Source organism: Perognathus longimembris, chromosome 14 (genome assembly GCF_023159225.1).
Source record: "Perognathus longimembris pacificus isolate PPM17 chromosome 14, ASM2315922v1, whole genome shotgun sequence".
NCBI lineage: Eukaryota > Metazoa > Chordata > Mammalia > Rodentia > Heteromyidae > Perognathus > Perognathus longimembris.
The window spans coordinates 42,856,736-42,880,059 of record NC_063174.1 but is presented as its reverse complement, the minus strand read 5'-3'; the positions used below and the strand labels follow the sequence as shown (position 1 = coordinate 42,880,059).

Here is a 23,324-nt window from a genome sequence, read left to right as displayed (position 1 = left end):
ATAAGAATCTACCCTGCTGTCTTTGAACCTTGAGCCTCAAGCTCCCGAGTAGCTAGAATTATAGACATAAAACCCAAGTACCTGCTTTTGATCTTTTAATTTTCTTACATAGGAATTATTTGGGTTAGTCCATCCTGCCCTCCTCTGGCTCTCTGACTGACTTCTGCAATCCCCCCTCCCCACTTAAGGTGGGAGAGCTGAGGGGGGTTCCAGTACTATCACAGTCCGTACCACCTAGCCCTGGGGTTCAGAGGTCAAGTCCTCAGTGTCACCCACGGGGTCAGAGGCCTTGTAGAAGAGGAGGGCATATCCACATGAGGCCCAGAAAGACAGGGAGGATGAGACAGAGCACCAGGCAAGGGCCAAACGGCCAGGCCCACGCCTAGTTCTGCACCTGGGCCTAGCACTGTCACGAAGGCGCTGGTTTGCATGGGGCCTCAGTCTTCCCATCTGTGAAATGAGGGCACTGGGTCCTTCTTGGCCTCTGACCGTCTGCTTCTCCCCCTGAGGGGCCCCGCCTACAGCCACACAGGGTGCTCAGGGAGCCCAGGGTGAGTCTTTGGAAAACGAAGGCATGTCAAGAGCACCACCAGGAGCACCTCACACAGCACACACTCACAGCCGGCCACCGTTAGTAGTGTTGTCATTAGCAGCAAGAAAAAGAGCAGTGGGGGAGGGGCAGGGCCTACCCATCAGGGACCTAGTCGTCTGCAGTCTTGGGGATCTGTCTCCTGCTGCCAAGAGTCCTTAGTTTCTGGGATTTCCCTCATCTCAGGACAAGCAATGTCATAAAACACAACATTAAACATAAAAAAAAAATACATTGACCCGCCAGGCGCTGGTGGCTCACGCCTGTAATCCCATCTACTCAGGAGGCTGAGATCTGAGAGTCGCAATTCAAAACCAGCCCAGCTAGACAAAATCCAAAAGACACTTATCTCCGATTAAATGTGGCTCAAGTGGCAGAGTGTCAGTTTTGAGTGGAAAAGCCAAGTAAGTTCTGAGTTCAAGCCCTAGTACCAGCGCCAAAAAAAATAAAAAAACACAAAAGAAGGTAAAGAGATTAAAAAGAAAATGGTGCTGTGCGCCGTAGCCTTCTCTAGCACCCTCCAAAACCTATCCACAGTGGCCCGAGGGTCTGCGGGCTGTTCCTTCCCATGTGCTCCCGAGAGAAGGCTCCGGAACATCCTGGATTCCCAGCACCAAGAGCGAGTGAGGTTTCCCTTCCTGTCCAGGCTTACTGAGCGCTGGGGGGGACCCACTAAGTACTAAGCACTGTGCAGAATATAAAGCCTCTGAATTCCTTCAGACAGTAGGTAGGGCATCCATGGGGGGAGGGGGGAAACCACAGAAAGAAAACTTCAGACTGGTGAGGGAGCTGCTCCCAGGCAAGGGAACGGACCCTGTGCTCCTCAGCCTCCTTCCTCCTCCCTGTCCCCTCCTCCCTCCCAGCGGATCCTTACTGTGCATTTGCAAGCCTAGGCTCAGACTTTATGTATCTGCTCCTCAACCAGGTTCTCAGGCAGTAGGCATCCTGAACAACTGAGCGGGTCGACTTGTTTAGCCCGACACACAGATTTTCTCAAAAGATATTTAGAGTTTCACTTCCCGTTTCTTGGAGCCTCTCCAGGCCTGATCCAGGCTTACAGATTCACAGCAGGTCCTACGGAGTTCCTAGCAAAGGGAAGACTCCCATGAGGCGTGAGGAGGAGGAATCTAATTCTCAGGCTATCTCTCTCTCGGCATGGTCACCTCCAAGGGCATTTGTCTATAGACCTGGAGTTGAAAATACAAAACGAGACCCTGGCCAGAACATGGACATTCTGTCCTAAACAGCTGAGCAGTTACAGACATTACCAGGTGTCCCTGCTCTCCAGTATCATTGGGAATGTGGGGCCCAGGCCCAGGTGGGGCTGCATGTGGGTCACCAAGCAGCCTCTCCTGGTGCCCTGGGTCTGAGTGGGACAATGTCACTCTCCAGGGTTGGTGCTGGCTGGGATCCAGGGAAACCATCAAGAAGAAGGTGGCTGGGCAGGGACTGTGGCTTAGCAGTAGAGCGCTTGCCTAGCATACGTGAAGCCCTGGGTTCGATTCCTCAGCACCACATACACAGAAAAGGCTGGAAGTGGTCTGTGACTCGAGTGGTAGAGTGCTAGCCTCGAGGAAGCCAGGGACAGTACAGGAGACTGAGTTCAAGCCCCAGGATTGGCGAAAAGAAGAAGAGGAGGAGGGGGAGGGGGAGGGGGGAGAGGAGGGGGGGAGGGGGAGGGGGAGGAGGAGGAGGAGGAGGAAGAGGAGGAGGAAAAAGGCAGCGTCTGTGGTGGCAAGGGCCCTGGCTCATTGGCCCTCTCCTGGACCTGCACTTCCCTGACAGCTGCAAGCCTTGATTCTTCAACTCTGCGTTCTCCTGTGGCGTCACAAGGAACTGTGCATGCCCCAGCCGAAGCTGTCCACAGTGCATGCTTGGACTGGAGGTCTATCTTGTCCACCCTCGTGGGAGAGAGGTCCTTGCCTTCATGGGCATCACCACTGGCCTGGTGTGGCGGGCTGGCTTCAGGCAGCAGCCTTCCAGGGAACCTCTCTTCACACTTGTGTGAAGGTCACACTTGTGTGACCTCAGGCCTTCACATCTGGGTTTAATCCTCCCGTGGCCCTAAGGCTTAAGCACACCACTCCATCGAGCCTTTCCCCTCGGAAAGCCAGTGCATTCTGCTTGTGGCTACTCAAGCCCAAAGCCACGGCAGGAGGGCAGCAGAGTCAAGAAATCACACTTGGGCTCACAACAAAAAAAAACCCTTGTATTTCTCTCTTGGGAAGGCCTCTGTTTTGGTCAGAAATCCTGAAACGAGAGCTCACTGTGAACCAGTGTCTGCCTTAAGTTCTTTCTTTCTTTTGCCAGTCCTGGGCCTTGAACTCAGGGCCTGAGCACTGTCCCTGGCTTCTTTTTGCTCAAGGCTAGCATTCATCCACTTGAGCCACAGCACCGCTTCTGGCCATTTTCTATATATGTGGTGCTGGGGAATCGAACCCAGGGCTTCATGTATACGAGGCAAGCACTCTTGCCACTAGGCCATATTCCCAGGCCCCTTAAGTTCTTTCTAACAGCCCAGCACAGGTGGGTCATTGCTGACCAGCAATCTGAGGCACAGCATGGTCACGTCATGAGCCAGCGCCCAGGGTGGGCCGTGAGGGAGGTGGGTGTGGGCTGGCGGTCCACAGTCAGTGTTCACCAATTGGCTGAGAGGAAAGGACTGAGGCGCCACACTCGTCCATTTTCACAAACACTCGTGTCCACTCTGAATGCACGGCTGGGACCGGTGGGGCCACAGCTGCCCAACACACAGGATTTTTCCATCTGACAGGTCACTGAGACCCAGCTATACTCTGAGCATGTGAAGTAAAATGTGTATGGTATCAGAGCGGGGCTCATGCCTATAATCTTAGCTATTCAGGAGGCTGAGATCTGAGGTATAAAGTTCAAAGCCAGCCTGGGCAGACAAATCTGAGAGGCTCTTGTCTCCGGTTAGCCAGCAAAAAGCTAGAAGTGGAGTTGTGGCTCAAGTGGTTGAGCCTTGAGCAAAAAAGCTAAGGAAGAGCTCAAGGCTTTGAGTTCAAGCCCCAGTAATCTCATAGACACACTTAGTATCAGGCAATAATGTTTTGTATATTTATGATGTGTGTGTGTGTGTGTGTGTGTGTGTGTGTGTGTGTGTGTGTGCAAGTCTTGGGGCTTGAACTCCGGACCTAAGTGCTGTATCTGAGCTTTTCTGCTCAAGGCTAGTACTGTACCACTGGACCACAGTTCCACTTCTAGTTTTTTTTAGTAGTTTATTGGAGATACGAGTCTCATGAAGTTTCCTGCCTGGGCTGGCTTTAAGCTGTGATCTGAGCCTCCTGCGTAGCTAGAATTATAGGCATGAACCACCAGTGCTTTATTATTTATTTATTTGTCAGTCTCGGGGCTTGAACTGAGGGCCTGGGCACTGTCTCTAAGCTCTTTTGCTCAAGGCTAGTGCTCTACCACAGTTCCACTCCTGGGTTTGGTTGTTTTTTTGTTTTTTGTTTTTGGTGGTTAATTGGAGATAAGAGTCTCATGAGCTTTCCTGCCCAAGCTGGCTTTGAACCCCGATCCTCAGATCTCAGCCACCTGTGTAGCTAGGATGACAGGCCTGAGCCAACGGTGCCCCACACTACCATCTTTGTTTTTAATACAGTATATTTAATAAAAAGTTTATGGACATTTCATTTTCAATAATGGTTGTGGTTACCAATCGGCTTACAACAATCCCAAAAATTGAATAACCAGCTGTCCTCATCTGCTTGAGCTGTTCTTGAGACATTCCTGAGGCCATGACTGAGACACCTGAAGCCAGGCTGGTCTCCCAACCTCAACCCTAGCTGTCTCCCAGAAGGCTTGGTGCTCCTGAAAGACTCAGCAATCCATGGGAAACGATTCTCCAGTTACTTTCTCCACAGCCCTCTTCCTCTTGTTTCCCATCTCCCTGGCGTGGTCTAGCCAGCATTTATGAAGCACTTACTGCGTGCCAGAACTGCAACCCGGGGCCAGAGAGCTGCTGCAAGGAGAGATTAATCCTGCCCTTGGAGGATGATTTGGGGAAGATCCAAAGTTCCATCCATAGGCTTCCGCTGTGCCAGTGATGAGAGCCTGATTGTCTATGCCAATTTCCCCCTCCCCTTCCTGCCTTTCCTTTCGTTCTTCCTTCCTTCCTCCCACCCTCCTTCCTTCCCTCCCTCTCTCTCTCTCTCTTTTCCTCCCTCTCTCCTTCCTTTTTTCCCCTTCTTCCCCCCTTTTTATTTTTGCCAGCCCTGAACTCAGGGCCTGAGCACTATGCCTAGCTTTTGTTTGCTCAAGGCTAACACTCTCCCACTTGAGCCACAGTGCCACTTCCAGCCTTTTCTGTATATGTGGTGCTGAGGAATTGAACCCAGGGCTTCATGGGTGCTAGACAAGTACTTTACCACTAGGCCACATTCCCAGTTAACACCCCCCCTTTTGGGAGCCCATACTGGGGTTTGAAATCAGGTCCTCACATTCTTGATTTCCACTCAAGGCTGGCACTCTACCACTTACTTGAGCCATACTTCCACTTCTAGCTTTTTTTTTTTCTGGTCGACTGCCTGGGCTGGCTTCAAACCACAATCATCAGATCTCAGCCTCCTCCGTAGCTAGGATTACATGCATGAGCCACCTGCACCTGGCGCTTTCTCTCTTTCTTGACCAAGATATGCAACACCATTTTTCCTTTCTATCTCTACCTTAAACCTTACCCATGTGTTAGTCCCACCCAGCTCCAAAAGGGTGCACTAAAGGTAGAGGCAGAAATCTGAAATTTTAGGTGCACTGAGAACGGAAGCATGTTAATGAAGAACATAGGCATGCAGCTAGCCAGCATCTGTGCAACTCTTGGCTTTGTTAGTTGTGTGACTTTGGGCATGTAACTTAACATCTCTGTGCCTTTGGTTCTTTGGAATGCCATGAAGAAGTCACAAGTTAATGCGTAAAGCATTTCTAGGACAATGCCTGGCACCTAGTAAGTGCTCAGAAAACATCCATCACAGAGCTATTACTGTTATTTCCATCACCCATCTTTGGCCCTATAGTTCATTATCGTTAGAGGAAACAATCTGGACCCTGTCCTCATGCTCTGTGGCTTGGGTTGTTTCCTGTTTGTTTCTGGCCCAGGCCAGCGGTCAGTTTGCCTCTGCATATTCAGCAGCTGTGTGTTGGAGCCAGGAGCATTCCTCCTGTCTGGAGGTCAGGCATGTATGCGCATGAGATTGTGTGTGGTGTGTGTGTGTGTGTGTGTGTGTGTGTGTATGTGTGTGTGTGAGGGGCAGACGTTCTATATGCAGAAGCAGCTGCTGTGATTTCTGAAACCAGAGTGGCAAGCCTGGTCCCTCGGGGGTCTGTCTCCACCTGCCTTCCACTGATGCTCCTGGACCCAGGACCTCCCAGACTCCCCCACCCCCGACCCCCATCCAGGGAAAGACCCAGGTACTGGGCTGGCACCCATGAGTTGCAGTACCACATAGCGCCTGTAGGGGGCTCTAGAGCCCTTCCATTTCCCTACCTTGTCACGGAGGGCATGCAGAGTAAAACAATAGTTGTATTCACCAGGCTGCAGACTGGCGCTCTGGGAGCTGAGTGAGGGCGGCTGGTGTTCATTGGGACCCTGCTGGCGGCCCTAGTTGGTCTACAGTCCCAGCTGGCTGTGTTTCAGGTTGGATTCCTGGTTCTCCCTGCTTTACCACCTGACACTGGTGTGAGCAGGCTCTACGTTGCTTCCTGAAGAAGCCACAACCCCCCACACCCTGGCAGGGTACAGTATCGGAGGGGTGGGCACCTCAGTTCCTGCAGCCTGCCCCTTCTCCAGCCCGCCTTCCAGGGAAACACCAGGGGTTCCTCCAAAAGATGTGACCCTAAGACTTCATCCAGCAGCCCTGGGAGACCCCATTGCCCAGATTCATTTGCCTGATTACCACTCTGCCAGTACATGTGGAGGACAGAAGCCACATACCTTAACTTCTAAGGGCATGCCCAGCCTAACCATTTAATAGCAATGAAAAGTTAAAGGCAATCATTTTTTTAAAAACTCGAAAAAATGACAATATATATGATCACTGTTTCTGTTTTTAAAGTGGGGGAAAAATAAGGGAAATGGTTCCTTAGTCAGACAAATTTAAGAAAAATAAACACGAATAGGGAGGTATCACATGGGATTTATTTGATTCTGAAAAAAAATGTTATTTAGCTAACTTCAAATTTAATGTGGTATTTCCTATTTTATCAGACAACCCTACCTAAGAGGCTGAGAATATAGGAATTCATGCAGAGGAAATTTCCTTATCTACCATCTGTACCCCAAATCATAATTCCTTTTCTAATCCCTCATGTTAGGGATAGAAAACCCAAACCACAGGATCCCATTAAACACAGTCATCAGTCCAGGAACCAACCTCACTGCTAGGGACAACTGTCATCACAAGCCTTACTAGAGGAGTAAAAAGTAACTTGCCAAAGATAACATCAGAAAAACAACACTGACGTTTAATGCATACCTACTATGTACCCAACACTGTTGGGAATTAGCCAATGTAATCTTCCCAATAAGGCTGGGTTTTGTTTTGTTTTGAAAAAGAAAAAAAAAAGACTCATTTCTGTACAAATCTGTATAAATCTACAAATCTAATTTCTGTAGTTCTTACAAAAGTATGTACATTTCTACGCCCTTAACTTCCGGGGAGAGAGGAGAGAGAAACTAGAAGGGGCTCCAGGCTGTCAATAAAAAGATTTCTTCAAAATGCAATGCCAGGTCTCTTGTTAATTGGTTACATGCCACTTACCCAGGAAGCTGTCTTAATTTCAAAAGAATACCACTGGCTTGCAATACGGGGTTGTGGCCAAGAAGGAGGGGGTAAAGGCATCGCCATCATCAGCAAGTTGGCCCCACAACTGAGGAAGATGTGTAAGAAAGACCTGGAAATAATAAAACAGCTCCTTTGCTGTGAATAAAAGCATACTCGGGCCGTCCCTGAATACTCGCTGACAATGACACAGATTCTGAATGTTCTCTATAAGAAAAAAAACACAGCCCTTCTCCTAATCCTTCTTAAACTCAACAAGACTGATTGGTTTTTATTATTCATGAATTAATTTTTTACTCACGGTCCAACAAGGGAATTGCAGCTATAAAATTTCTCACCGATTGAGGCGGGGGAAAAAATGCAGTTCTTGGTCAGAGCCACGCGGCCAAAAACTCTTGTGTTCCTTAGGGTGGCATGTTTGGTTCTCTAAATCAGTTAATAATCAATTAATAATCCAACACCTTGGAGGCTTATTTTACCTGAGGGAGGAAAAAAATGGAGTAGGAACCCAACTAAGAATATTAAGGTGTTTTTTTTAAATGTGCAGACAGCTAGGTACCCTGGCATGGTGGATGGAACAGAGTCATCTCCCCTTTCTCAGGTGTGCATGTGTACACACACATACACACACACACACACACACACGAGACAGAGATAGAGAGAGAGAGAGAGAGAGAGAGAGAGGAGACAACGAAGGCAGTGCTAAGTAACCCAGAGATGAACGCAGTCTGCAGACAAGCAGAGGTTAAGAGTCATCGTGGAAGCCTGCAAGAGGGGTGATGGGGACCCAGCAGGGCTCTGGTCCTTGTGACCTCTGGCCTCTGGAAAGCAGGCTCAGGTACCCAGGAGCAAGGATCGGGTCCTCATGGAGTCCAAATGCCCAAGATGGCAACTGACTCCACATAGTTTCGTCCCAAATGTCTACTACCTGCCAAGTGATAACCTCTTGTCCTCTGCGTGTCTCTGGTCTACAAGACTCTCCCTAGAACACAGCCAGATGGAGGGGTCGTGAGAGGCAGAGCCTCGCACAGCCACTGGTAGGAGTTGGGGGTCACACTTGACACGCATCCTCTACAGAAAACACTTCTCCCTCTGTGTTCAAAGGCAAGCTGGCCAGCATCACCGGGAGGCAGGTGTACCATGCCGCATTCTCTCCACCTTCCTCTTCATAGTCAGACGCCCGGCAGCTTGCGCTCCTGCATGAATTCAGACATGCAAACCCGACGCCTCTGTGTGTTACGTTTGCATAAAAAAATATTTACGTTCCAGGACACAAGACACGGCCACCCTCACCCAGTTTCTATGAGAAAGCTGGTTGTGAGAAGAGAATTCCTTTGCACTTCTTGGGAAGGAAAAGGGATAAGCTCTGACTGGTGTCATAATTATTTTTTTTTTGTGTCATAGAATGATCGTCTCCTTATTGCTGTTATTTCTGAAAGAACAAAACCAGTGTTCTTTCCACCTAACAGTCAAGCTCGTTAACTTGTTAGCTTGGCTGTTGAGGTAGACAATGTCAACACACTCAAGAGACAAATGACAAAGCATAAAGCTTTGTCATAAATAAATGCTGTATTCTGCATGTTGAGGGGCTGATTCACCATCAGAGGGGAGATTTTTCTGCTGATCAATGAGGAAGATTGAAATCAAAAGCATATACCAGCTCACTCCGAGTCACTAAGATCCCAAACTAGGGCTCCCAGAGCTAGGCAGAGAGATGACGGCAACATTTTTTAAGAAGTCAGTTTTGAACTGAGTTTAGTTTTTCTGGCAGACACTCCCACCCTCACTCGATTACCTGGTTCCCCAGGGAAGAGATAACAACCAACCTGGAATTCCCTATAAGCCATCGATTTTATTTTTACACTTCTTGTTCTTTTCATCCAAACAAGTGAGCAGGAGGGTAACAGTGGATAAGGGGACTGATGGGTGGATCAGAACTAGATGTCCTTCTGTGTGAGGATTTCACCTACCTAACACTGAGCACCCTCTGGTCAACACGGACACATGCATGCACACACACACACACACACGCTCACACACAGACTCACGCTTCTATGTGCCTTCCTCCAGAATATAAAATTGAGAAGGGTTATCAAGAAAAGGACAAATGACAGCAAGTTGGAATGTAAATAGGAAGGGGAAAACTATCTGGAGACAAATTAAAGGTGAAAGTGTAAGGCATGAGAGAAATCTTATCTAAAACATCAACCACCTCTCTCCTCCTGTTCTTAGCACTGTAATTCTTATTCTTTGCCCCCTTCAGAAGCCAAGAGATCTTTGAGAAGTCCAGGGATGCTCAAGACTCTTTTCAAAGTATCTATTTTAAAGCACAACCTGGTTGAAAATATGCAAGCTAGAAATCTAAGCAAATACCATAAAATTGTTTAAATGGATTTTAAAAAAGACCCCCCAACCCCCACCTAACTCACATTCGAGTTAATTTAAACAACTAGAAATAAAAGAGGCAAATTCAAGCAGTACTTCACCCTTTCTTGACTAAAGAGTCTGACTCCGATTGGCTACGGCACATACAGCCGTTTAGGAAATACGAGGTCTGGGTAGCAGGCTGACTGCGACTGTAATTGGCAGGAAAGGACCTGAGATAATTGGCAGGAGAGGACCCTGCGATAGTTTTAAATGAAAATTGATCACATTTGAAACCAGAGGATAAAAAACGAAACCTTGTCAGAGTTTGTGGAACTGCCTTTTGACCCCGGGATGAAATGACATTGAAGAATAAAATAACATTTTTCCAGAAAACCATTCCCACAAAAGGTTTGATCCTCGTCAATGCTGGATGACAATATTAAAGAGAATATTTTAACATCCTAAGGAACATAAAGCATTTTCAAGGCCAAAATGTATAGAGCTTGAAAAGTATAGTAAAATAAAGATGAAAAACTACGTCGCTAATGTAATGTCTTCCCCCAAGAAAACTTGTTTTGGGTTTATACCATTTTTACTTAAATTCAGATAATTCTGTGTTTTTTTAAACAATTAATTAATTAAGTGCCAGTACTGCAGCTCGAATTCAGCACCTGGGTACTGTCCCTAACCATTTTTGGTCAAGGTCGGCACTTTTATCATCCAAACCACAGCTTCACTTCCAGCTTTTTAGTGGTTATTGGAGATGAAAGTCTCACAGACTTTCCTGCCCCTGAAAGTTTTGAACCCTCAGACTTCAGCCTCCTGAGTAGCTGGGATGACAGGCAGGAGCTGCCAGCACTGGCTTGAGAATTCTAATTTTCAGATAGGTAGCCAGTCATGTCCCCCTACCTCATTTGATTCCTTACTGAAAGTCCCGTGGGCAGAGCAGCCGGTGCGATTCTCCTTGACTTAAGCAGACACTGGAGCTTCCGGCCGTGGTCTGTCGATGGTGACACCCACAGAACCCAGAGGAGATGAAGGACGACCACCTGGTGGATGGCTCTAGGGCTCCTTCCAGAGTGGCCTCCTGTCCTTCCAGAGGAGAGGACCCTCCCCCCCTCTACAGCCTCTCCCTGTCCTACTTGGGCCAGCAGACTACAGACAGTCTTGTTAGAAAGATGAAGATCCTCTGCCTGGCAGAAGCGACCAGCCAGCGGGTCCCTCTGCCTCTGCCTCCCCTCCCATGCTGTGGACCCACCTGCAGAGCACAGGGCAGCCCCTCCGGGAGCATGACAGGGCTGACCTGGGTCCGGGCAAGGGTCACGGCCAGCAGAGCACTCTGCTTACAGAGCAGAGCACCCTGCCCACCCTCACTCATCTCGAAGGGAACACCCGCCGTGACACAAGGACACATCCCTACACCGTCCACAGCCCCCAAACTCTGAGGGAGAGACACGGCTTTGTATCTTTGGGGGTATAGAAAGGTTCTAAACCACAGGGCATGAGTGGCATCCCTCCAAGTGCTCGATGCTTTCTTAAGCCATTACTTACAAATAAAGGTCACCTTGAGATCCTTTCTGGTTTTAATTCTGACCAGTACCAAAAGATAAGGCCCCTGAGAGGGTGGATCTTCCTATCTACTCAAAGGGGCAGATACACTGCTCAAAGGAGGGAAAATCACCAGGAAGCGACTGTCCTCGCCGCACTCAGTGTTTTCGGGGATAGCTTGTTGTTGAAGGTTTAGTTGGGGTTGGGGGGGGGGTGTCCTCTGCTCCTGGGAACAAATTGAGCCCGAGCTGGCCAATGTCCAGCTTTCCCCACAGATCTCAGGGGCAGAGTGGCCAGAAGTGACCTCTCTGCCGACTCACTCAGAGTCCAGGCTCCAGCTAGCTCTCACTTCCTAGAGCTGACTCTAGGAAGAGGTGTGTGTGTGTGGGGGGGGGGGGGGCGGGGATGATGAATACAAGCCCCTGCCTTCCAGCCCCAAGAGCGCCGGGCAGAAGTCATCTCACATTCTCTTTAGCATCTAGAGTTCTCCAGCATGAACCCCAGAGGCTCAGCGCTGACTGGCTTGCACCCAGTCTTCTCGTAACATCCTCTAGTGTGGCTGAGAAATGGAGGAACTCTTCCGGCGCAGTGGAAGGTCACATACCAACAAGGTGAGGGTCACTAGCCCATGCCCCAGGTAATAAGAACCCCAAGCTCTTAGCCTCTCCTATCCACTGCCCCTCCAAGGAAAGGGCTGAGACTTAGCCCAGCACTGCCACTGTCGGTAGAAGGTCAGAGGCCTCACCAGTGGCAGGAGGCAGGCCGGTCCTGCAGGGGTTAATCTGCCAGGTCAGCTACTGCAGGGGTCACCGTGATGTGCAGAGAAGTTGAGCGTCCAGTCCCCCATGGCTGGTCTGCTAATTACATTTGCAATTATAAACACCACCACCACCATCCCACACAGGGACTAAGCCGGACTCGTGGATGGGACAACCAGATGTAATCCTATTCCAGGCCACCCCAGATAGCCCAGGGGACATGGGGGGCCAGCTGAAGTCGATGGACTCCTCCTCAAAGGACTGACCATGTCTGTGACCATTTCCAAGTGCTGTGAGTTTGCTAGACTGGACCAAAACACAGCTCTATCAGGGCTTCCAGCACATAGGTGCTGAACAAGTCCCCTGATTTGTCCTTTGAAATCAAACAAGTAGCCACAAGTGTGAACAGGCAAGATAGTTAGGAAGCCGCCAGGTTTAATGGTTTGGTTCCAGTCCATCCTCAACTTTCTTTCTGGCCTCCTGGAAACTTTCTGCAGTCCTGTGCTCCTAGCCCGCCCCCTCTTCCTCTTGGCCTCTGTCCTCTAGGGACCAGGGTGATGGTGAAGGATACTAGAAGCTGAGCATTCTAGCTGAGCTGGGGGTCCTCCCCCACCTGCTAACACCGAACAATTGTCACTGGAATCCAGACAGCGCTCCCACGGCTGAGAGCCGTGAGCGGGGTTGGCTGGTCTGGGCAGAGCTCTTAAAGGTCTCTTGTCAAGAAGAATGGGCAGAGACCCTGTGATGGTCGCATCAGACTGTGGGGTCAGCTTTTACTTCAGAGAGGTGCATTATGGTAGAAATATTTCTTCTCCGAAATTTGGAACCACAAAGAGTTTCACTTATTCCAAAGAAGCCACTTAAAATCCTGAGGAGGCAAGTTCTAGGGAGGGGGTGCTGGAGACCCAGTACCCAAACTTCCTGCCTTTATTCAGCTGTCTGGCAAATTCTCTCTCCTTCTGCAGCTGTCTCTGTCCACAGCCACACCCAAACGCCCAGATGCACTGCCTCGGTGGGTCTCACAGTCCTCGCCTAAGGGGCCTGCTACAGTTATGCAGACCTTTGCCCAAAAGAAGCAAGGTATTTTGCAGAAGTCTGAGCAAGGAGACAAACTTGTTCAATGGCTATAGAGTCTTTTTAAAAGAAAATCATTTTGCAAAATGTCCAGTTTCAGGAGCATGAAGGGAAGTTATAAGACAACTCCCCCCCCCCCCCCCCCGCCCACACACACACCAGCATTAGGGCCAGGCATTCTAGGAAGACAGTGAGAGCCACAAAATCCCCATCGCGGCCACCAGCCTCCAAGGGCTTTTCCTGCCACGTCCCCTCTGTCCCTTTTCTCGTGGGTTGAGTGGGGTATCTGTTGACTTCCTCACATCATAGAAGGAAAAGGTTCCTCTTGGCAGATCAGGTTCTTTCCTTCCCTCTCTCCCCCATTCCTCCTTCCTTTCCCTCCTTCCTTTCCCTCCTTCCTCCCTCCCTTCCTCTCTCCCTTCCTTCCTTCCTTCCTTCCTTCCTTCCTTCCTTCCTTCCTTCCTTCCTTCCTTCCCTCCCTCCCTTCCTTCCTTCCTCCCTCCCTTCCTTCCTTCCTTTTTTTCTTTTTACTTTACTTACTTTTTTCCTTCCTTCTTTCCTTCCTTCCTTCCTCCTTCTTTCTTTCATTCTTCCCTTATTTCTACCTTCCTACCTTATTTTTTTAAAATAAAGAAACATCCATTCACTCTCCTAATTATTGGTAAACTAGAGGTTTGTTTCTAAAATTAAAGGAGTTGGGGGAAGAATCAGCTCCAATAGGAAATTTCCAGGGATGTCAGGATCTCACTGAGCCGGAAAGGGCCTTAGCCAGGCTTGGATGGCGCCCTGCAAGGCTGACCTAATGTTTTCTCCATTTACTACCCTGGGGCTGCACAAGTCCCCCTGGCTCTAGCCCATCCTCTTCCACCAGCGCACACCTCCGGGGGACGTGGGGGGAGGGGGGGAGGCAGGGCAGACACATCAAGGTTTATTTTCTGAAGCCCCTCCATTGGAAAATCAAGGCATCAAGGCTAATGTCCTCAACTCCGATTTATTTTAAAATGTACCATTAAAAATTAATTTCCCCCCTTTGTTTTTCTCTGGGTCACTGATTCTGAATTACCATGTGGCATTTTTCCTACGTGTGAACCCACATATTTTACCTTCAGGACACTTTGTTCTTTGTTTCTGTAACAACACAAAGTGGTCATCGGATGAGGGTAAGGCCACCCCCCCTGCCCTGCCGCTCTGGGCTTTGGGTTGTGTGCGGAGGGTCTCCAGCCTCCTGCCAGGGACACATTTGTACACAGACGTGCAGGGGAGCATGCTGGCTCCCACTCTGGCTGATTATATATGTACATAAAATATTGATTAGAAAGGGTAATGGAGTCACCCACAGGATTGGCTACAGAAAAAGAAAAATGAAGGAGAGAAAGTAGGAAGAGGTGTGTGTGTATGTGGTGTGTGTGTGTGTGTGTGTGTGTGTGTGTGTGTTCATGTCTGACCTGGGGAAGTGAGGTTGGTATGGCCACATGGCAGAATGTTCTCTGTGTGGTAGGTAAAGAGGAGAGCTGGCTGTGAGGTTCTTTATCTCTGAGCTCCGCTCCCTGTGCCCTTGGGTTTCCTCAGGTCTCGGGAATATCAGCTAATCTGCATGGGTAAAAGCCGTCTGCACAAGGCACACGGATCCCTTCACGTATGTGCTATCTGTAAAACAGCCTCCCTGTAAGGAACAGGTAACAGGTTCATCCGGTGTCTTTCCAATCAACCAAATCACACATTCCTCCCCCCTCCCCCACCGCCTTTTGTGACTTTACTGATGGTTCAAAGCTACCTGTCACAAAGTCCTGGGGTAGAGGTCAGAAAGATGCTGGCCTCCCATACTTGACCTTGGCAATGATGTGCTCCCGTGCCATGCCAAATGAAAGCCAGCACTGGAACCCATGTCTACCTACGGTGACATTCACCAGTGCTTAGGGCTGTGCCTAGCATTCCTGGGTGTTGAGAAATGGCATCTTACAGGGACCATGTTTCGGCAGAGACTTTGGCTTTTCCTGTGCCCTGTGGAGTAAGGAGTTTTCCTTTTCTTTTTCTCAAAGAAAACAGGAGAATTCAAACCACAGTCAAATGATTCCACTTCGAGCCTTTCCTTGGCATTCAGGACCTTGCTGCTCTCGCTCACATTTCCACCTGCAACTCAAGCCTGGGTTCCTGTCAGGTCCTGCCGCATCCGGGTTGCTACCCCTCCCATTGCTCCTGGCTTTCCTGGTCAACACAAATCAAAGAATATACTTTCCCTTACACATTTCATATTGATTGACTATGACTTGAGCCAGGGACAAATGCACAAAGATTTCCAGCTCAACTGAAGAAATCACCTCTGGAGAGAAGGAGCCTAAATAATTTAAACATCCAATATTTGTCTGCCTTGGTAATTTTATGGGAGGAAATGCCCCACAAGCACCAAAACATCCCATAGTCTCAGTTACCCCCCCCCCCTAAGAATCCTGTGGTGTTCCCCACTTGAGTGCTTTGTAAGGTGTTACCCTCACTCCAACCCCCAGCAACTGGGATCAGAGTAAGCCCGCAAAGAGAATGAAAAGCCACTTTCCAGGGTAATGGATTATAATTAAGGAGCTCTCCCCCCCTCCCTGATTAGTGCTTTCTTCTGACCTTCTGTCTAAATTCTGGCAGCATCTCAAGGACCCCTGAAAATCCTAAACCGAGAGCCAGAAAGGTCGGCACGGGAGGCTAGGGCTGTCGGATCCACGCAGCGTGTGGTGAAGTTGCCTCCGACCCGCATGAGCCACAGCGAGTGGAAAAAGTCCAGAGCCTGGAGGTGGGAGTGGGTGTGTGTGTGTGGGGGGGGAATAGGACACCCGCGAAAACCCCACAGGCTCCAGAATGGTTATTCTACTGATGTGGTCCCGTGGCTCTTCAAAGGCGGGGTGGGAAGAAGGAGAGTGCGGAAAATGCAAAGTGGAGAGAAAGACTGCCTGGAGCAATTTAGTTTTCTTGGGAGGGGAGGGGCTGGGGGAAGGAGGAAGAGCACAAAGTTACCCAGACCCCCCCCCCCAAAAAAAATCGGTGGCCGAAAACCTAGAATTTCCATCTTACTATTCCTATCTTTTTTTTTTACAAGTCTTTCCAACGATCCCCTTGTGCGTGGGCACACCCAGATCCTCCCTCCCTCCCTCCCGTGCCCCGACGCCCAGCGCCCTGGGGGGCGCCCGCAGGCGTGACCAGAAGAGGTAGTACGGGCGCAGGGGGCGCGGGTGGCCGTGGAGATCCCGCACAGGACGCGTGGGTGGGACGCCTTCCCCCCCCCCCCCACGCGACTCACCGCGAATCGGATGTTCACTTCCAACTCCGTGCGCTCGCTCGGGGCGGGCGGGCGGGCGGCCACCGGGGCGCAGGGACCCGCGAGCCCCAGCCCAGAAGAAAACCTTTCCCCGTCAACCCCGGGGAGAGAGAAATCACACCCACCCGCTCCCCCTAAAACCTCCAGCTAACTTTGCCTCTGCCCTAGCGCCTAGCTGGCCGTCCACCCCGACTCCTGGCCCGGACCCGGGCTTCCTGCGCATTCTGGGGTTGAGCCAGCCGCGCCTCGCCACGGGCTCCTCGGGACAACGCGCGCACCCCGGGTTCACCCCGTCGGGAGGGACCCCGCGGGCGAGCGCAGCCCCGACCCCGGGCGCTCCCCAACCCCTCGGCCCGCAGGAGCTTCTCCCCGCCGGGCGGGAGGTCAGTTTTGGTCCCCAGAATAGAAATCAAATCAAAGCGGCCGGCTCGCTCGCTCGCTCGCTCTCCCCGGCGCGGGACAGGACCTCCTCGCTGCACCTGTTCTGGGTTTTCGCCTCCCCTGCACCCCCTTGACGGAAACAGATTTTTTGTGTGTGTTTTGGTGTGTGTGTTTTTTGGCACCACCGCCCAGCACGATCGGCGTGCACCGGGAAAAGTGTTACTCTTGCCTAAAAGCGAGGGTTTACACACGGGGGCACGCGGGAAAAGTTAGCGGTTGACTAACACCCTAGCTAGAAAGACTCCCGGGAAGTGCGCGGCTGTCCCCTCCCCTGCACGGGTTCCCCCGGGTGCCCCCCATCCCCACCCCCACCCCCACCCCCCGAAGCTCCCCACCACTTCAAAGAGGTGCACAGGAGGAACTGCGACAGCCGGGACGGAGCGAGCTGCGCCGGACGGGGCCGAAGGACAGGCAGACCGACCGAGGACGCAGGGCACCTACTGGTTGTGGTAGCCGAGGGGGTCCGGGATGCAGAGTTCGGACACGTCCATCAGTCCCGGCTTAGCATTCCCAGCGGGTGGAGGCAGGCGGCGGCGGCGGCGGCGGCGGCGGGGGGGAAATCACGCGGAAGACGAGTGAAGGGCAGCGGCGGCGGCGAGGTGCGGTCCGATCCGGGCAGGGGCACCGGGACGGGAGAAGGCAGAGTGGGGGAGGCAGGGACGAGGTGCGGGATGGTGGTGGTGGGGGTGGGGGTGGAGAGGAGGCCGGGAGCCGAGCGTGCGCGCACCCGCTCCGGGCTCCCACTCATCCACACTCGCTGCCAGCGAGCGAGCGAGCGGGCGCAGGGGATGCGACGCGCGGTGGAGGAGGCTGGGGCACCGGAGACTTGGAGCCCACTAACCCTACTGTAGCTTTAAGGCTGAGAGACTGATGTATGGTTTGGCTCCCATTGGCTATCTCGCAGGGGCTGGACTTAAAGTGACAGGATCAAGCCGGGGTGGGGGGAGGGGACCAGCCCGAGAGACCTCAGCGGAATGAGGTGCGCTGGGCTGGCGCTGGCTGACATCCCCATCTCCTGAGGAGTAGGGAGAGGGCTCGGTTTTAAAGACATAAAACTTGCCCACCTGAGGCGGGGGGGGGGGGGAAGGAGAGAGAGAGAGAGAAAGAGAGAGAGAGAGAGTACAAGTGGATGGTATGTGGTTGTAGGTAGGGGGAAAGTTATGCACTACATAATCTCCACCAACTCCCTAGCAGGCCTAGCAAACTCACCCCTCAGCCTTTTGGAATGGGCTTGTTTTGCACATTTTAAATAAATCACATTCTCCCGTCCCAGCACCAAGGAGAAGGGAGGGTCAGGTGAACACACAGGTGAGACATAGCCACAGGGAGGGAAAGGGGAATGGATTCCCTTCCTAGCTGCCGTTATCACCTGGCAGACAGCTAGGTACAGGGTGTGCATGCACAAAAACGCCTCTAGATGCGTAAATGTAGAGGCCGGGTTCACACGCCTGGGACACAGGGGTTGTACATAAAGCCCCATCTGCCTAGGAAAACAGTTGTGGTTCAGACCCTCAGCGTGTGTGCCTAGCTAGCCACTCCGAAGCGCAAGGCGACACGTTCAAATGTGCACCTGAACCCCTGGCTACCAACACACCTGCACCCCTGCCCTCCCCTCCCTCTGTGAGCCAGGATATTACAGGCTGCTGCTGCACCGAACAGAGCTATAAGTCAAGTCCTAATCCTTCTTGTGGGGCTTTTCATCTTTTGACATGTGCCTGCCACAGGGATGATAATCAGTGTGATGATTCAAATGAGTGTGGGAGGGGAGCAAGTATAGAATCATTTAAAAGGGGGGGTGGAGAAAAAGCCCTCAGCAGAGACCACCACCTCATCCTCCTATAGTCTACAGAAGACAACGAGCAGTAGGAAGAGGGAAGACATAATTTCATCATCAAAATAATATCTAAATGGAGTGGAACTGGTGGAGCAACCTGCACTTGGGGAGTAAAATGGGAAACAGAGAGGGTGGTGCCCAGCCCCAGGAGGGGCCGACTGCTTCCGGAGGGTTAGGGGGAGTGGGCAGCAGCCCCAAAGATGCCTGGCTGGAATCCATGGGCCTGTGCAGGCTGGGGAAGGGGGCTGGAGGGGGGAATGCACGGGAGTCTCCAGCCTGGAAGCTCACCAAGGCATCTCGGCCCCTCACCACGGAGAGATGGATGAAGATGTCTGCTCTGTTCGCAGACCTCCAGCAGACTCATACAGAGACTTTGTTGGAGATAGGCAGACGGATCCATAGACACTTTCCTAGAGTCTGGCTTCTGTGTGACCTCCTAGCTCTTGTGTTTTCATCCTTTCTCTGCTCTGGAAGTGCATTCTCCAAGCACACACCACAGGGCAGTGCTTGGTAAGAGGTGTGTCTACTGCACATGCCTACTTTTTGCAATTAAGAAGGAGGTTCCAGCCTTTAGCCTATAGGGAAATCCTTACAAGTTTCTGTGGGTCTCTGGAATCCCTCCACAAGGCATGCCACTCTTCCCTTATGGCCCAGTCTTTGCACTGGCCACATGGAGGGCCTCCTTCCCTACTGCACCACAATCCTCTGCTATTCACACCGCTGTCAGGAGCTTTCTCAGAGTGAGCCATCATAGGTATATTGGTATTGGTATGAGTGGCGTCCTCCCCTCCCCACCCCACTGCTTTCCTCACTAGACTGGAAGCTCCATGAAGGGTGTGACTGTTTCATCTGTAGTCACTGGAGAATCCCCAGAACCACCAGTACCTGTGGCCTGAGGGATGGGTTGTGGATGTGTGCTACCATGCCCGGCTCACCATTTCTTTTCCTTCTTGCTATTATTACTACAGTTTACAGGTTGTTCAGGACAGAATAACTTTTGTTTCCCTGTACTGGGGATTGAATCCAGGACTTGGTCCTTGTCGGAGAGGTGCTTTGCCTTTTGAGCCATACCTTCAGCCCTCAGAAACATCAGTTTTCACAGGAGATGGCACACTCTGTGGAAGGAAGGCGTCACCACAGGGTGATACCTGGGACCCTAGGTTTAAGGTCACTGGACACAAAGGAGTGAGAAGTCAGTGGTGGCTAGGGATCTGGGATCGTGACTACACACAGTCTTCCTCTGCCTCCAAGGCTCCAGATGGTTGTCGTAGAAGGCCTAGCTTCTAGGCATTAGCTGCTAGCCCTCTGGGCACACGAAGCTCTTTGAGCCCCCAGAAGGCCCTGCCCCCACAGCCCTGGAGCTTTCTTTCCCTTTCTATCCCTAGCAAGATTGAGCCTCCACACTGCTCTAAGAGAGAGATCAGGGCAGGAAGCCAGGATCCACACGGGCCCCCTTCCCAGCCTCCTCATCCCAGGACAGATTCAACATGGCGGCCCAAGTTTCACCTAAGACATTCCAGGCAAGTCGGGCTGGGTCCCACTTTGTGCACAGAACCAGCCAGCCTATCCTTGCTAAGTCTTCAGTCAGTTCACAGAGGGCAGAATTCCTTCCAAAGCAAGGGTCAGGTCCCGTGCCCCTGGCTGGAAAGGCCACAGTGGGGACTATGCAGAAGACTCTGGGATCCTATCCTCACTCCTCTGTGTGACCTTGCCAAGGTCATCTTTTCCCCAGAAAACAAAGGCCATGCTGGACAGAAAGGAGGTTGGCAGAGCTCTTGGCTTCTTTCAAGTTTGAAACACATAGAGCCAATCCCAATGTTATACCTTTACTTTTCACCTCCAGCAATTGCTACTTTTTAATCCATCCCTCGCAAAAGTTCTAAGACACCCTTTTTATGACTTTTTTGTCCTTTGGGCTACCTGGTCCAGCATTGGAGCATGGGGTTGTGAACAGCATTGCAGGAAGTCTAAGCTGACACTCACTCTGTTTACATAGGTATTTAGCACATTCTCAGAACCTTATACCTCGGAGAGGCTCTGGGAATTACAGATGGTCCTCGCTCCTTGTATGGTTTGACATAGATATTTTTCTTTATGATACAATATTTCTTTTGAAGTAGCCTAGGCTGGCCTCTGAACCTGTGATCTTCTTACCTGAGCCTCCCATGTGCTGAGATGACAGGGGTGAACCACCTTGCCTGACTTAATATGATTTTTTTTTTATCTTTACAATGGTACAAAAGCCATATGAATTCAGAAGAAACTGAACCTCAATTTTTTATTGGTTTAAACAAGTTATATATGGGCATGTGTGTGTGTGTGTGTCAGTGTTACTTCTCCACACGTGTTCAGACTGTGATGAACCCCAAAGTCTAAGTTTCAATCTTTTCCCAGGAGAGAGAAATATAGCATAAGACTCCTTTGCCAATGCTGGGTGAGCACATCAAGTCTCCACTCTCGGGGGGCCCCCAATTGCTCAGAGCAAGCTGTCATGCTTTTAGGTTAGGTACATACCATGCATTTCCAGTCAATGATGAATTTACAGGGCTGCATACCTAGGAGACTCTGCATTTACATCAAGAAACACGCACATTTCCCTATGTGGCCCAGTGCCCTTCTCAAGGTCACATGCAAATAACAAGCAAGTATGCCATCTATGGTCTCTGGGTTTCCACTCATTCAACTTTGAAATCTTTGTAGGCAACAAGATTCTCTCCCTCTCTTGCCCCACTAATCGAAGCTTTTCCGTAAGGACTAGGGGGCCTGCCAAGGGCAGTCCCGGGAGCATGACCCTCTGCACACTCATCCACTTTGCTCAGGTGACAGATCATCAGGAAGCACAATCACACACCGCACACCCCTGCTCCTCAGGCCTGTATTTCCCTCCCTACAAAGAGCACTAAGCAGGGCTGATCATGATGACATGTGCCTATAATCACAGCTACTCAGGAGGTAGAGACCGGGAAGATTGTGGTTCAAGGCCAGCCCAAGCGAAAACTTACCAAGACTCCCAATTCAACCAATAAGCCAGGTGTCATGGTCCACATCTGTAATCCCAACTACCCTTGGAGTCCAAGGGTGGCCCTGGATGAAAAAATTACAACCACTCCCACACAAAAGCTTACCCCAAAATATAGCGAAAGCAAAAAGGGCTGAGGACATAGCCCAAATGGTAGAGTACCTGTTGAGCAAGCACAGGGCCCTGAGTTCAAACCTTAGTACTATAGAAAGAAAAAGGGAAGGAAGGAAGCAAGGAAGCAAGCAGGAAGGAAGGAAGGCAGGAAAGAAAGAAGGAAGGCAGGCAGCCAGAAAGGAAGGGAGGAAGGGAGGAAGGAAGGAAGGAAGGAAGGAAGGAAGGAAGGAAGGAAGGAAGGAAGGAAGGAAGGAAGGAAGGAAGGAAGGAAGAGCACTGAGCAGGTCATGGATCTGGCCCATCATAGCTCTACACTACTCTACCACCTGGTTCATCCATTGCAGCCTGGCTCAGTCCTCAGAGTGGCTCTCTAATGCCTGGACCTGAACCTGTGCAGCTAAGCCCAGAACAGCACCGTTGGCAGAGAACTGGAGCAGATCTCTCCCCTTCACAGAGCCTGTTCTTGGCGACATGTTCCTTCCCTTAACTCAGCCTCCCCTGAAGCTTGTCATTTTGCACAAATAATGGCAGCAGCAGACAATGTCTCTCAAACTCTCCTATCCCCACTTTCCTCATGAGGCTCTAGGACCAACATAGAGATGGCTTATTGCCTCTTGCAAACCATGCCACTCTGCCCGAGCTAGCGGGCCCACTGTGGCCTCCAGGTCAGCAGAGAACTTGATCACTCAATGAGGTCTCATCACTAGCTGATAAAACCCAGCAGGCATTGCTGGAAAGTCTTCCCTTTGCTCCCCAAGTTCATAGATGAAGAAACCCATTGTTTAGTAACATCATCCAGTCCTTCCTCATACCTGTGTGTCTTGAAGCCCAGGGTCCAGGTAAGAACGATGCTGTAGGGAACACTCAAGGTGTATAGCTACTTCTTACCACCAGCCCGGGGTGGGGAGGATGCCTCTGAGGAGTTGTCTGCATTGGAAGCCAAGCTTGAATGTTCTCAGGCTCACTGTGAGGGCTTGGGGAAGCGGGTCCAGGAAGGGCATCCATGACAGTCCACGATGACTGAGGTGAGCCTCATCTGAGCATCCCTGGGGCCGGGTGAATGTCCCCCAACACACACCTCTGTGGACCAGCTGTCCCCCTCACATGCTTGAATGTGGGGTGTGGAGTTATATCCCTGAGTGGTGGCCAGCAGACTGCCAACCCAATGGCTGGCATCCATCCCAAGGATCCTAATGAACTGATAACGCTGATACAATGTGAGTTTGTGCTCCATAATAGTCTCTTGCTGACAGATAAATGCTGCGGAAACGTGATGGCTTTTCCTGAAGCTGTAACGGGCCATTATGGGGGCAGGAAGGCTCAGGCCCTGTGAGCACTGTTGCTGGGGCACCAAATAAAGCACGAAGTGGGTATTTTGAGTGGATCAATGCTCTGGTCTCCACCCAGCATCACTGTCACCCATGTCATTATCTGAATTTCCTAGGGGTGGGGGGGCTTGGAAGAACTTCTGGGCAATCCGAG

The 23,324-nt window shown here is 51.0% G+C and overlaps 1 protein-coding gene across 6 annotated transcripts in view; it reads right to left on the bottom strand.

Moving 5' to 3' along the window:
* The window catches only part of Esrrb (estrogen related receptor beta), a 169,690-nt gene that overhangs the window by 90,762 nt on the left and 55,604 nt on the right, over window positions 1–23,324 (bottom strand). Inside the window, exon 1 of one of the 6 annotated variants that reach the window (XM_048362431.1) lies at window positions 17,317–17,801. The exons of 2 other annotated variants lie outside the window; for them this stretch is intronic. In XM_048362431.1, the coding sequence (XP_048218388.1) occupies window positions 17,317–17,366 (50 nt within the window). In that variant the 5' untranslated portion in view covers window positions 17,367–17,801. Of the gene's footprint in view, window positions 1–16,416; window positions 16,436–17,316; window positions 17,802–23,324 lie in introns of those variants that run through there. 3 more of the 6 variants (XM_048362432.1, XM_048362435.1, XM_048362437.1) reach the window with 3 other exon arrangements.